Source organism: Phyllostomus discolor, chromosome 5 (genome assembly GCF_004126475.2).
Source record: "Phyllostomus discolor isolate MPI-MPIP mPhyDis1 chromosome 5, mPhyDis1.pri.v3, whole genome shotgun sequence".
Lineage (NCBI taxonomy): Eukaryota > Metazoa > Chordata > Mammalia > Chiroptera > Phyllostomidae > Phyllostomus > Phyllostomus discolor.
The window spans coordinates 135,821,707-135,837,285 of record NC_040907.2 but is presented as its reverse complement, the minus strand read 5'-3'; the positions used below and the strand labels follow the sequence as shown (position 1 = coordinate 135,837,285).

Genomic DNA, 15,579 nt, shown 5'->3' with positions numbered 1-15,579 from the left:
TAGCCTGAGCACTTCCTGTCAGCTTGGGCTGGATCCTCCATCACTGACAGGAGGACGGAGCCGAGAGGCAGGCTGCTGGCAGGTGCAGGTCTGGGGTGAAAACGATCTCTGTTCTGTACCCCAGTATACAACAGTTTTGTGCCTCTCCTTTTCCATCTTTCTCTCCTTTCCTTTCACTTAATGCTGGATCATTAAAATTGACTGTAAGCTTAGTTGCACTGAAGTTCAGGATTAAGGTTAAAATACAGGGATTCATAATTAATAAAAAGGAATCATTAAAGAATCACAGTTATTTTGTTTTTGTTGTATGTTTTAAGAAAGTAGGGGGTTTTAAAGAGAATATAGAATCTATAAGTAGTTAAAATGAAATGTAAAGAAAGTTATGTACTGTAATCAATATCAGTAAGAATATTTTGCACATTTTTTCAAATTTTATTAATGTATTTGCTTAGCACACTACATGCAAAATATTATTTAATCATGTAATCTATATAAAGACATGTTAATGCAATATTCTACTTTTTTGTACTAAGTCTTTAAAATATGGTATGTATTTCATTTGTAGGACATTTTAATGGCTAATAGTCACATATGGCCAATGGCTATTATACTAAACAGCACAGTTGTAAATAATTTTTGACACCCTTGTCAACATTACCAATGTCTGGGTTTTTCCCCAGACGTCCTTGCTTATACCAGTTGTTCCAGTGTTAATTTTCAATAATTTCCACTTTCTCTCTCAAAAAAGTAAGTTTATCATTCAGATAAAGAGTTATATAGTCAGCCTGCTATGCGTCAAGTCCTGTGGGTTCCTCTCATGAGTTCATCACATCCTGCTCTGCCTCCCCCTTGACCCAGTACCTCACTGGGCCCTCCTCAATATTTTTTTTTTTTTTAATGACACTGGGGCCTTACCTTCCATCGGTGGAGTGATCCAGGGCTGCAGGCCTTTGGGGCTTTGTCCTGGAACCTTGCCTCTACACATTGCCTCCACAAGAGATGAAACATCTATTTTTGAGAGAAAGAGAACCCTTATCAAGAAATTCCTTCCACTTGTGATATATGAAGGACCTCTCAGTTGGGAGTTGAGAACTGAAGAAAGTAAATAGTGGCACCTAAAACAATGCAGAATGCAATTCTTAGATTTGGTGACTGCATGGATCCCAGAGAAAATTAGATGGATCTGATTGGCTATTGGAGTGTCCTCTTTCCTTCTTCATCCTCTCCCTGGGAATCCCTTGTGAAGCCGCAACTTTGGTATAAGAGGATCAAATTCCCACATGGACAAGAAAAGCCAGTGGTTGGCTGGGGATGCAGGACTGGCTGCAAAGCTCTGCCGGAATCTCCAAAGCAGATCTTGAAGAGTGTTTCAGTATTTGGTCAAGTGCTTGGCATGGCTCACTGGTCCGCCACCCAGCTGTGCAGCCTCTGTGCCTGAGAGCCATAGACAGTGTGGAGAAATCTTTGCCTGACAGATCGGTTGCAGAGCCAGGGCCAAGCTCAGCATTGCTGTCTTAGGATTTTTCTCAGGAGACAGATTTCTTTCTCTCATAAATTAAATCCGGGAACTCCAACATCATTCTTGTCTCACTTCATGGTACTCTTAATTTTGAAAGCGCTCTTTTTGTGAGCCTACGGCCCAGTTGTATTTTTGTAGGGAAGGAGATTTATATGGTGCACTCTCGTAGAATTCCTCTGACCCCAGGTGAGCACAAATGTGGAGACAGAGAGCCATCTGGCCATCCATATGGAGCCTGGACTTACAGTAACTTCCATGCTTTTATTGTTTCTAAAGGACCTTCCTCCCAATTCCTTTTAATTCATATGCAATCAGTTATAAAGAGCAAATGTTTCTGAATGCTCCAGGTGAAAATGATTAATGATTATTAACTGCAGCTGCACTGTTGCTAAATTGCTACCTCGCAAGTGTAACCTTTTAAATGGCAAGAGTCACTCAGAAAGCAATAGCCAGCATTTCCTCAGTAAAAAGCCAACGTTTCATTCAGTAAAGTATTGCTTTATTTCTGCAGCTACAGTTCTGTTCATCCCAACAATGAAGTTGAAATATTTGAGTGATTAAAACTTTTAATTAAACCTTGTTCTCTGTGGGCATTTGCACTTCAAGCCTGTCTCTCGTTTGCCCTTCAGCGGAACACTATCTCAGCAGTAGCAATTACATGGACTGCATTTCCTCGCTGACAGGAAGCAATGGCTGTAACCTAAACAGCTCTTTCAAAGGCTCCGACCTTCCTGAGCTCTTCAGCAAACTGGGTCTGGGCAAATACACAGACGTCTTCCAGCAACAAGAGGTCAGTCACTCTTTCTTTGTTTTTCTCGGGTTTGTTTGGGTTGTGTGTATGACGACTTCTAGAATGAAATCACTCATTGACCTATGACTGTGCTTTCACTGAGCATTCTTTCAAGTCCCATAGCCTGCTTTTGTTGCTAGGAAAAATGTGATCTCATTTCCTGTTTATTTGGTGCGACTAGTAAACACGGGATAGCAGAAATACAGGAAATAGCATTGACAAAAACACACCTTCAGCAGTTTTGCTAAAAGACCTATTCATAGGAACTTTTTTAAAAAATATGTTTCATTGATTATGTTATTAGCTGTCCCATTTCCCCCCCTTGTGTTCCCCTCTGCCATGCATCCGCCACCTTAGTTCATGTCCATGAGTCAGACATACACGTTTTTTGGCTTCCTCATTTCCTATACTGTTCTTACCCTCCCCCTGTCTATTTTGTACCCACCGTTTCTGCTTCTTATTCCCTGTACCTTTTCTCCCCATTTCCCTGCCTCCCATTCACTGCTGATCACCCTCCATGTGAACTCCATTTCTGAGTCTGTTCCTATTCTAGCTGTTTGCTTAGTTTCTTTTTGTTTTTGTTTTTTAGGTTCAGTTGTTGATAGTTGTCAGTTTGTTGTCATTTTACTATTCATATTTTTGATTATCTTCTTTTTCTCAGATAAGTTCCTTTAACATTTCATATAATAAGGGCTTGGCGATGATGCTGTCCTTTAACTTGACCTTATCTGGGAAGCACTTTATTTGCCCTTCCATTCTAAAGGATAGCTTTGCTGGATAGAGCAATCTTGGATGTAGGTCCTTGCCTTCCATGACTTGGAATAGTTCTTTCCCGCCCCTTCTTGCCTGTAAGGTCTCTTTTGAGAAATCAGCTGATAGGCTTATGGGAACTCCTTTGTAGGTAATTGTCTCCTTTCCTTTTGGTGCTTTTAAGACTCTCCTTGTCTTTAATTTTGGATAATGTAATTATAATGTGCCTGGTTGTGTGCTTCCTTGGGTCCAACTTCTTCTGGTCCCTCAGTTTCCTGGACATCCTAGAAGTCTATTTTCTTTGCCAGATTGGGAAAGTTGTTCTTCATTATGTTTTGAAATAAGTTTTAATTTCTTGGTCTTTCTCTTCTTCTGGTACCCCTATGATTCGGATGTTGGAACATTTAAAGTTGTCCCGGAGGTTACTAAGCCTCTGATATTTTTGAACTCTTGTTTCTTCATTCTCTTCTGGTTGAATGTGTATTTCTTCTTTCTGGTCCAGATTGTTGATTTGAGTCCTGGTTTCCTTCCCTTCACTGTTAGTTCCCTGTATATTTTCTTTTATTTCACTTTGCATAACCTTCACTTCTTCCTCTATTTTGTGACCATACTCAACTATTTCTGTAAGTATCCTGATTACCAGTGTTTTGAACTCTGCATCTGATAGGTTGGCTATCTCTTCGTTGCTTAGTTCTATTTTAGGAGCTTTGATCTGTTCTTTCATTTAGGCCATATTTTTTTGTGTTTCGGTGCACCTGTTACATAGTAAGGGGTGGAGCTTTATGTATTTGCCAGACAGGGCAACCCACATTGCTGTGTTGTGGCCCTGTCTGTGGGGGAGGGGTCAGAGAGGGAGCAATACCACTTGCTCAGCTCTCTGGTGGCTTTCAGTCATTTCTCCCATTACCCACAAGAAAATTGGGCCCTTCTGGTGTTGATTTCTGGGTGGATGGGTTTGTGTACATTCTAGGACCCTGTGGGTCTCTCCAGCAGACTCTCCTGTGAGGCTGGAAGTTTCTCCTGCCTCTGTAATCCCCACAGGTTTTTACTGCCAGAGGTTTTGAGGCTTCATTTCCTTGCTCTGGAGCCCTGGGTTTCACTGTCTTTCTTGCTCCCAGTTGTTCCTCCTGGTTTCTCCACATGCAGATGTGGGATCACTGGGTCTGCCAGCCACCACCTCACCTGCCTGGTCCTCTTGCCACCACCTTGCCTCACATCCTCTGTGCCCCAGCTGCCTATCTCCGCCCCTCCTACCAGTCTGAATGAATGTTTTTTCTTTAACTCCTTGGTTGTTGGATTTCTATACAGTTTGATTTTCTGGCAGTTCTGGTTGTTTTGTGTTTTTAAATTGGTTGTTGTCCTTCTTTTGGTTGGGCAAAGAGATAAAGTATATCTATCTACACCTCCATCTTGGCTGGAAGTCTGCTATTCACAGGAACTTTTAATTTATAGCTCTATTAAGGTGATTTATAGCTCTATTAAGGTCAGCAACAAGTATATATCTGATATGATTTCACTATTTATAGCACTTAAAAGTAAATAACAGTATCAGAAATAAGTGTGTAGTTATTTTGACCCTATCCTAGTTTACTAAAGTCTGTTCTTAGAGAATATAATGCACTCTTTATACATGTTAATTTATTAATATACTGTTTGGGTTTTGCCCAAACTGAGACAGAACTAAGGTGGCTCTGAACCATTGTTACTGGTGAGATGAGACCTCAGTTTTTGTCTTCTTGAAGGAAAGATTGCAGTCAAGAGACAAGGTGCAGCCAAGCAAGAATTTATTGGCCACAGCAAAAGCACACTCGGGACTGCAAAACAAGGAAGGGCTTAGCAGAGAAGAAACAACAGGAGAGCCCAGGCTGGGCTGCTTTTCTGGGCCTGGGGCTAAAATGTAACTGAGGCCTAGATGTTATCTCTCAGAAGGGAAGGTCAGAAGGTCCCAGCTGCAGGACCAGCGATATGCTAGGGAGGAAGGATTACCCTGGGGGTGAGGTCCTTGCTTTTCCCAGTTTGGCCTCCCCTTTCGAGGCACCCAGGGCTTTCCACCTGGTGACCTCTGTACCTGACCCATCGGCCTTGCTGTGCTCATGACTGTCTAACTCTCTGCAATAATTCCTAGTGTGGATTTCGGTCTAACTGATCAGCCATGGCCATTACGCACTGGCATAAAGGACAGAGCTTGGTTCTTTCTAATAATGTTGTCATTGTACCAGGGCAGAGGTAACCCAATGCAACAGGAAGTTGGAATAGCTCATTCTATAAATGTATCTATTTGATCCAGTTTTGGGTTTATTTTATCTTAAAGAATAGCTAATTAAGGTATGCATTAGTGAATGAAGAATCTAGAATTTTTATTAGGCATTTTGTATCATAAACTTAAGGTATTTCCCATGGCTCAATAACTTAAGTTTGATTGCTGAACTTTTTTGCTTTTTTAATACCCCCCAAAAAGGTATTATGTATATATTGGATCTTAGGGTATTTGTTTTCTTTTCCCTACATCAAAATCAGTATTCATTTAATTAAGGATTTTGTAAGTTGAATAACATTTTCATCTTCAACACATCAAGGAATTGCAGTATTTAGTCTTTTACTTAGTTTTGCTGGTTAGATGAGGGTAGCTGATTGAGAAGTTCAAGGGCAGAAGTATTTTAACTTGCCCAGAAACAAAAGGTCTCCGTGTAAGTGATTAGATATTATTCAGTAATTTTCTGGGCTTATTTTCTATTAGAAGAAGTATAGAAATAAATTTATTGTAGGTGCTTCTCATCCAGTGATTTCCAAAAGAAAGAAAATGTAATACAAAGCCAGGGAGGCTTTACCTAATATTAACTAGAGCAGGGGTCAGCGGACTACAGCCTATGGACCTTCTACCTGACTTTGTAAACAGAATCTTATTGGAGCACAGCTACACTTACTCATTTACATATTGTCTATGGTTGCTTTTGAGTTAAAACAGTGGAGTTGAGTAGTAGCAGCAACAGAGACAATGTGGCCCACAAAGTCTAAAATATTTACTGTCTGGTCCTTTAAGAGGAGTTTGGGGATGCCTGAAATAGCCTCCATTAAATAGAATGTATAAAATCATAGCTTTAGACCTATGATAAATGATAATTATGGTAAGTGATAAAAAGGTTTTATAAGATCTGGATGTAACTCCTAAATCAAAACAAAATTTCAAAATAAGTTCTTGTAACTGAATGAAAAGTATATTTTATTCTTTTTGGATGTGTTGAAATTTGGTACTGCTTCCTTCATTTAGGGTATTTTCTAATATTCAGTGTGACTTAATAAGAATCCCCCAGCATGTTATGAGATTTATCTTAAACAGGTTGAAGACTTATTTAGTAAACTTCTCCAGATATATCTATATATATTATTATTATCAGTCACTGCTGCCCATTATTTTACCCTCTTGGTGAGCCTATTGCTTTATATTTACAATCATTTAATACCCACACTGGCCCTGTAAGGTACACTGTTGTCAACCTGTGTGCACACAGTATTGTCAGAGTCAGAATCTGAGCCCATGTCTGTCTGGCTTAGAGCCCATTGCCTTTCTGTATTTCCACACTGTCTTCAAGGGCAGGGTAGGATCCTCGGGCTGCTTCCCTCCACACATCGTTGCCAGTGCCAAAGAGTACAATTATACTGTTCCTGGAAACACGCTCATGTGCCACTTTCTGATGGTCTGCCAGGCTCAGCCAAGTGGGTCATGGGTCTGGTGTAGTCTGGGAGTTCTTCTGTCATTCTTATGTACAACACAGTGGGAGATGTCTGTGGTATTTGTTATTCAGTTTCTCTTTATAGAGACATACTTGACCAATTCAGAATTCAAAAGTAAGAACTATTTTCTCTCCCCTGGACAGATATGCATTCTTCCTTTTATCGGTTCACCAAAAAATGTGCAATTTGTACTTCCCTTTCTTATCTTGGCTGCCAGGTTGCTCAGACCTAGGTTTTATCTCAGGTGCAGTAAATCACTGGCTTAGGTGAAGTCTTCAGCTAGAATAAACACTTTTATTTCATCACCTTAATTACTTAGCTCTTGTCCCTTAGGTTTGTGACACCACCATTCTTTTCTGGAAGTAGTCAGAGCATTAATAAATAAAATAGGTGTAACAACTGAGCTGAACCTACAGTGAGGTAGAAAATAAGTATTTATTATGTTGGTCAAAGATTACTTTTTCACCCACAGATCGACCTGCAGACATTCCTCACTCTCACAGATCAGGATCTGAAGGAGCTGGGAATTACTACTTTCGGTGCCAGGAGGAAAATGCTGCTCGCCATCTCAGGTGAATATAAATAATACTCATCTTTGAAAATCTGAATAACCTCTGCCAGCGGTCTCAGCCCCCGGGGCTGGTTCTGCCCATTCACTGTTTGCTTACTGCCCTGGCACCTTGGTGCTTATGGCTTCAGAGTGTTTTCCCACGAACAGTGTGACAAATGCTGAGAACATCCCCACTATTTCATCAAGACATTGCCTGAAAACCTTCCATGACAGTGTCATTCTTTAAACAGCTTTCTTCAGCAAGATCTAACCAAAATTGCCCTTTGCAGAACATGAGACTGGGGAGCAGTTCAATTCTCCTTTTCCTGTGGTTGTGTGCATCAGTAAGCATTGGGTTAGTGAATAATTAATCTGGATTGGCTGTTATGTTTCAAGTGCATGTGTCCTTGTATACCAACTGAGGTCATTGCACCAGTGGAGAAAAGAATGTTCCTTGGTATAGCTGGAACTTGGCAGTATTGCGTGTCTTAATGCTTTATTTTTTCCTAAAGTTTTAGTAGAACTAGTGAGTTACAGAAGGGTGTAGGATCCTCAAAGTAGTCACAGAATGAAGGAAAATAATGTTGTCTCCCAGACTGCCTCCTGTGCACATTGGTTTTATATTCTATGTATTGCAAAGTGCTCTATACATATTTATGGGGTACCTCCTGTTTGAACGGAATTGAGCCAGATGATGAGTCTGGGGTTGGCAAATACATAACAGTGTCCCTGCAACAGGTATTTAGAGAAATACGAGGAAGCAATTTGGGGTCAAAAAATGGGATTACTTTTTGAAGACCTTCTGATGAAGTCATGAGTGTCAATTATACATACGTGTGCCAGTCTTTCAAAAAGAGAGAGACCCCAAGAGCAGAAGCCAAGTGTCAGGGGCAGTGAGAAAATGACGTGGCTTTTTCAGAATACTGAAGTTGCAGGCTGTGCTTGGTGAGGTTAGCAGTAGCCGTCCAGCTGGGGAAAGTCCTTTGCAAACAGCATTCACTAATCAGATCAGCAAATAAAATGTAAACCTCAGTGGTTTTCCATTTCAAGTAGCAGATTGCATCCCCTACCCACTTCCCTACAGGAAACTTATCTAGAGACCTAATGTCTGAAGCAGACATAAGCAGAGCAGCTTTGAAAGAGGGGTGGGAATTCAGCCATCGAGCAGCTTGTTAGGTTCCTCTGTGGATAAATATGGTTCTGCACACATCAGTTGGTGAAGTCTTCCTCCACCCTGTGTACCCAAGCAGCTGCATAAATGGAGCTCCAAAGGGCGGACGCTTTTTCTTCTTCATTCATAAGATCAGCTTGATATAGTGCAAAGGACACAGTGTCCAAACAAGGAGATTTGGGCTTTGCCTCTGACAGCTCAGGAGTCGTTGGGTGAGTTTCCAAACCACGAAGGTGGATTGGAATAGATGGTCGTGTGAGGTTACCCTCTATTTCTTCGTCTGTCCTTCCATGTGCTATACCATCAGTTTTTACAGGATACGTTTTTCAGGGGCCTCCCACAGTTTTTTCTTTTTTACTGTGCATGGCAATTGGTATAGTTTAACTTGTTTACCCTATAACTCAGCCTTAGAGGGCTGTTCCTAGAACCAAATTAACTTTACATATGTCATATTTTTTATTAATTTGAAAATGATATTTATACTCCTTGAAATTTTATAATGCACATAATCTCCATACCTGTATTATTAAAATAGGCCTGTAGGCCAGCACGTTTATCCCAGAGAAGTGTATGTTCTAGAACTCCATAATCTTTCACTAGAGATCCATGGAATGCCAGTGACAGTGTAATGAAAATTAAGTCCTTTCTTTGTGCACCAACCCAATTCCAAACTCCGTAAGGCTTCCAGCGACGAGCAGATACCTCTAAACACTTTCATAGGTGCCAGATGGATGGTTAGGATCTTTACTTGGAACACATTTGTGATATATTCCATGTGGGTTTGGAGTCTTTTTTAAAAAAAATATTTTCTCCAATCCTCATCTTCATTGTGGGTCAGTTGAGGTTATATATTCTACCTCTACAGCAGCCTCTCTCAGTGGGATACACAGGTCCTTGCTTATCAAGGGAATGAGATTTTGAATAAGATGCCTTATGAATGCTCTGCCCAGCAAGAAGTATTTGATTATTTTAATGATTTCACTTTACTTTGTTGAGTGCATTTGTTTGAACCTAGGGAATTGTTTTCTGTGTGAGTTTTTATCAAGAAGCCCTTTATTCAAAAAGCTTCTTTTCACAATTCAGCTCATGAGAAATATACATCCATTTATAGTCTCAGAACAGTCCGTTTCCAGAGAGGTGCGAGACAGCTGGGCAGCCTCAACTCACGTTTGTCCTGTGGGTACATAGTTTAGCTAGATACAGATTTTGCTCCTACTTTTAAAAATTTTGTGGAGTTTTATTTTTACTTATAATCAGAGTTCTTTCAGTGTAAGATTTGGTTCTTCTTAAAATTTGGGGCCAGAAGAAATTCATTTTAGTGTTACAGGAGGAGATGAGCGTTGTCTCTGGTAGAAATGAATCAGAAAAAATTTTTTTTCAAATCCATGGTTTTTGGAATTTTCAGAAACTTCTCTAGTATTTGAGTAAGTAACTAAATGCACAGGACCTAGGAGAAGGAAATTTAGCATCCTTTTGACAGGCTTCCCGCCACGGCCTCAGGTAGATCTAACATTTCCCGACCTGTTCTTTTAGTTTGTGACTCTGTTCAGATCCGCAACAAGATCCTGAGAGCTGCCAGGATTGTGTGAGCCTTGGAATTTCAAAGGAAAAGGTTGGTATTTTCCCAAACTATCCTTTAGGTTTACTGAAAAAAAAAAATCAGAGGAGGGAGTTTGATTTTTAAAGTAAAAAACAACAACAAAAAAGTGAATTCCCCGCAGAAGGACTTGGTCCTTGATAATCTCCCTAGATTAGCTCTGCTTCACATTTGGAACTATGTAATTTAGAAATTCCATTTTTTTATGGAATGGCCAAATTCCTTCATGATCATTTTTATGTCTCTCAAAAATCTCGTTGATATGACTTTTCAGAATAAAGTTTTCAATGTCTGTTAAAAAATGTGTCTTCTCTGATGGCCCAAGGGTTTTTGTGTGCTCAGTCGGTCGTGCTCTGTGCGGTAGGGGAGGACAGCGTTTGACCTCAGTCATTCTTTTCTTCTCTGGAGTATGGGGGTGCATGTGCTGATGTGCGGGTTATTCGCCCATGAGAAAATGAAGGCCAAAGAACATGTTTTACCGTGAAGGTGATTAAACTTTCCCAGGCTGCGTACTTGAGAGGATTCATTTATTCTTAACTCTCCTACAATTGCCTTTAAATATATTAAATTCTGTCTTGATTTCTGAATTTTTTAAAAATAAGATACATGTGTTCATCTTTTACTAGGCATGTCATCGCTACGTGTTTCTGCAGGAACTTGAAACAATAGCCAATCTTACAAGCATGTCTGCATGTTTTAAGCTCCAATTTTCTATTTAAAAAAAATAGAAAACTGGGAAGTAAAACACTGCTATTTGGCATACATGGAACTACCAGTTCCTCACATTTGTATTCCTGATGCTCTGATTGGTCTTCTCCACACAGCGGATGGATCTCTGCAGCCCAGGGCAGGCCCTTTGCGTCAGGCAGGATTATAGCTTGTGCGGACAACTGACTTTGGCTCTTTTAGAACTCAATTTCTTTATCTATAAAATGGAGACCAGTAAAATTATCTACCCCTTAAGGAGCACTTAAATAGAACAAAACAAATGTAAAGTGCTTGTCATATAATGAGCTCTAATAAATCACTATTATTTGTTTCTCCTGTAAGACCTAAAAGTGAACTGAAGAGCAATGTCTCCATTCTTGCATCACCGCTGTGGGGCAGGCATTTTTATTTTGCAAGGCAGGGAGGTGAAACATTAAGGGTGTTGGTCCGTTTTCCAGAACTCAGGAGCCCTGCTGGCCACACAGCTGTCCCTGGCCCCCTGTGACCCCTGCAGCCTGAGGCTGTGTTCCTAGTCTCAGCGTTGCTGGAGCAGGCCAGAGCTGGCAGTGCGGCTTCAGAATTTCAGAAGGGATTGTGCATGGGTGAGAAAGTGCTGAGTACTGTGCCAATATAAAGCGCTGCATAACTGGCACCACCCTGCTCAAAAAAAGAAAAAGAGACAACTTTAAGCACATTCATTATATCTTACCTCTGTTTGAAATTGAGTGAGTTTGGTGGCTATCAGAACCCTAATTTCCAGAGTCTTCCAGAGTTTGACCGATCTGCATCCTTGTGTGAGTCCCATCAGCTGGTTGAGGATTTATACTTGTGTGTGGCAGTGGGAATTGAGTGGTTGCATAGTCGTAACCAAGGTAGGCTGCCTCAATTAATTTTTACTTGGAAAAAGGCAAACTTTTTTCTAAGTACTCTGGTTTCATTGAAATTGAGCATCTTGGGTTTTCCTTGAAAATTTAGATTCACGTATTGGTTGTTTTCAGTTGTATTTATTTCCTCAATGTTGCTGTTTTTACCAAGTTAATTTTTTATTCAAGGAAACCTTCTGCTGATACGCTTCTTCACGCAGCTCTCCCCACTCGAGGTGCACAGGCCTCTGGAGCCGGTGGAGCGGCAGCTGAACGTCACTGTGCTCCTCCATTCTTCTCATATTGAGTGGGGCGGGGGGGTCTTTTCGTGTGTGACTTTATAATTTAATGCCTGCTGTATTTGACATGGGTGAGCTTGACAGCTATAATAATGTTCTGTGCCATTGGTAATTCATCCTCTCATGCCTTTCACCGGCGTTGAGGGCCCCCCTCTCTTTGCCTCTGAAATGACATTTGTCGATGGGTCAAACTGTTTAATTCATATATCTAGAGTTTGGAGGGTCCTGAGAGGGGCATATCCCCTACAAACTGCAATAAAAACTATTTGCTGTCCTCGGTCCTCTCAGCTAACATGTTGTCTTTAAAATCAGACTTTCGAGCATTTCAGAAATGTCTTGACCATTAACTAAAGATTTTCCTCTGGCTACCAGACCTTACCCCCTCCCCACCCAAAGCCTACAGTGTCATCATTTTCCCAGCTCTACTGCTCTGTCCTATTGTTTATAGAAGTTTTCCACTGAGCTTCTAACAGTTCTCTCTTTCTCTCTCTAGAACTAAATAAAAACCGACGAAAGCTTTTTGAACCGCCAAACGCACGCACCACTTTCCTGGAAGGCGGGGCCAGTGGGAGGCTGCCCCGGCAGTACCACTCGGACATCGCTAGTGTCAGTGGCCGCTGGTAGCGGCGTTGCTTTCCAGGCGCACACCCGCCAACTCCCTTGTCACGTTGGATGCAGGAGATCTGTGAATGGCCTTCACTGCACCCCGTCCTTAGCACTCTGGTGTCTGGTATCAGGACCAAAGCATCTTATTCACACCTGAATTTTGTGCCCAAAAGGAAGAAAAGAGAAGATGTTTTTATGCCATCATACAGATCACCACACACGGATTACTTTTTTTTATAAAATGGTAATTGGACAGAATTTGCAATATGGGGGTAGGGCTTTATTTCCTGTTTTTATTGACCTATATAACATATGCACTGATTTTTTTTTTACCTAAAATGAAGGATGATTTGACATCTGGGATGCCAGAAAACGTTGAAGTTATTGTTTGCTTGTTTTGTTTTGGTATTTGGGGATTTTTTTTTAATAATCAAAATGGAATTTTCTGGTACTGCTTTAAAATGAGTATTGATGTCTTTCAGCACTTTACACTTTCTGACTTCTTGTCCTGTGGAAATTATCTCTTTCTCTCATTTTTATGTTACCTGATGTAATGGTACAGATCAGAGTTAGTCTCATTTTTCTGACTGCGTTAAATCTTTATTTGAAATGGTACTGGATTATTAGTTTTTGTGCAGAATGTTCTGGACCAGTTCTGTTCATTTATGTCAGCATCCTAGAAACAATTAGCAATGAACCTAGTTCACAGTAACAGGTGCAAAGGAAGACCAAATGGACTTTGCAATATTAACCCTTTGCAGTTATCATATTTAGCTGCTGCCTATATTGCTAAAAATGATTTTCATGGTTGTCTAAAAGCAAAGGGCTATTTTTAGTATACTGGCACTAAAGGACACTTATTTATATCAAACTTTTTATTTTTAGATACTATAAGCATACAGTACATTGATTAAATTGATATCTACTAGAGATTTATGGTAGAGAATGGACGGCATTCAATAACTGACTGGAGCCCTAGATCGTCACTTTATTTAAAAAAGACAAATAATCATCTGACAAGACTGCACCGTTGCCATTAGGAAGAAAAGTAGATTACTGTTCTTATCATGTACGATTAGCTGCGTTCCACACGATCAGAGGGCTGCCCTCAAACCATGCGTGTCTGCTTGAAGTAGACTCGTGTTTGTTGAGAACAGAAAGGCTTTATTTCAGTCTCTAGGGTGACAGATTATGAAGACAGCAGAGTTCTGAAGTAGGGGGAAAAGGACTATTTTCTAAGTGGCTAGACTCATGGTTAAAATCTTATACTGTGAAAGTTCAAGTAATCGGGCTACATTGTTTCCTAGGTCTTTTCAGACATCTTCTTGTGGATTTATGAAGGGTTTCCAATTTATGAAGAAAATCACTAAGTGCCTCTCTTTCTTCAAAGCAATCTTATTTCCAAATGTATTAATTTGTTGGAAAACTTTCCCATAGGAAATGTTGTGAATTACTTGTACTGTAATGACTTATTTATGCTCATTCTTTAAGACTTTTTACATGGACATAAACCACTGTTGCATGCTCTTAGCAGAAAGCATTCGGTAAGCATACATAACAACTGGGGACTTTCATACAAATGCCAAATCAGAAACACCTGCCTGACATTGTTCCATGGCTAAGTCTTACCGTGAAAGAACAAAAACGGAAAAGAAATTTTGCACACATAAAAATTTTCACTTTAAAAAATTGTATTGGTTACTTTGAAGGCATAGATAATGGACCTGTCATAAAATGATCAATTATAATGGCACTAAGCAGATGTCCATTCCTAAACTGTATCTGCTTTTAAGGATGTAGAACTAAATTTGTCCCTTGCAAGTGCAGTGGGGTCACCCTGTGCACATCACATGCACCCTCGTCACGTGGAGCTCCCCATCCTGTGTGGCTGCTGTACCGACAGACACATCGTGCTACCCGTGCAGCACAGGAATTCTGGGTCGGCTTCCCGTTCAGCAACTTAGTTCTCTAAAATTTATCGTTTCTTTACTAAGACTTTCCCAAATAAAAGTCATTTGGAGCTCTTTTCCCAGCCATCTACCAAGCATTTGAAACACCAGGGAGATGGAATGAATTTGCAGTATTAATGGAGGTTTTATGAACAGTGCTTTACGCCAAAGGGAAAACTGTCCCAATTAAACTAGATTAAATAGGATGTTCAAAAGTAAAAAAAAAAAAAAAAAACACTGGAAATTAATTTTCTCATTTTCTGTTGAGGCAAGGAAGGGAATATGACACTACAGTATACAGTGTTGTCAGTGTTATATGATGCACAAAATATTTGGATTATTTGAATAAATGGTAGTTTTTAATCAATCTGTGCCTTAATAGTGACCAATTATCTGTAAATATAGAACAGATGCAGATTGTATTTTTGTGTGGGTTTTTGTCCTTTTAGTAATTTTTTTAAAGAAAGATGGAATTAAACATTGAAAATGGGAATTTTTCTAAACTAATCAATTGTTATATGAAAAATAAATTTATATAACCCCTTTGTATTGCCCTTGCTAGATGAAATGCCTTTTTTGAAAAAAAAAATTTACACAAATTCTATATCTGTCTTGGTTTTCTAAGAAAAAAATTGTTTTGTTGTTGTGGCTATTTTCAGCAGAATTGAAAGATGTTTCTGCCGTAGACAGAATATGTACTCTTTGTCCTGTTGATTTGCATTGACAGTCCTCATTTCACCCAGAAGCTCAGGCGCTTTATTTTAGCTGGTGAATCCAGGGCCTATGATCAATCACTGCTTCCATGGCCACTCATAGGTACACACAAAAAAATCACATTATGGAACAGGTTACATTCTTGTTCTTTCTTTTACAAAGGCTTAAATGTATGACCACCTTGACAACCTCATCCCTCAGCAGAGGGGCTCCTTATTCAAGAGACGCCGGCTTCCTGACCCAGGCATCTGTTCCAGAGGCTGACCACTGAGCGGTCACACTGAGTGCTCACCCTGAGATTCTGTCTGCACTCATTCTCAAACAGAACTGA

The 15,579-nt window shown here is 40.2% G+C and overlaps 1 protein-coding gene across 3 annotated transcripts in view; it reads left to right on the top strand.

Moving 5' to 3' along the window:
• BICC1 (BicC family RNA binding protein 1) overlaps positions 1–15,138 on the top strand; it is a 265,955-nt gene extending 250,817 nt beyond the window's left edge. For 2 of the 3 annotated variants that reach the window (XM_036026936.1, XM_028514016.2), the window contains exons 19-21: positions 2,149–2,309; positions 7,264–7,363; positions 12,473–15,138. In XM_036026936.1, the coding sequence (XP_035882829.1) occupies positions 2,149–2,309; positions 7,264–7,363; positions 12,473–12,603 (392 nt within the window). In that variant the 3' untranslated portion in view covers positions 12,604–15,138. Of the gene's footprint in view, positions 1–2,148; positions 2,310–7,263; positions 7,364–10,045; positions 10,119–12,472 lie in introns of those variants that run through there. The other variant, XM_036026937.1, reaches the window with a different exon arrangement.
• The last annotated feature ends 441 nt before the right edge of the window (positions 15,139–15,579 follow it).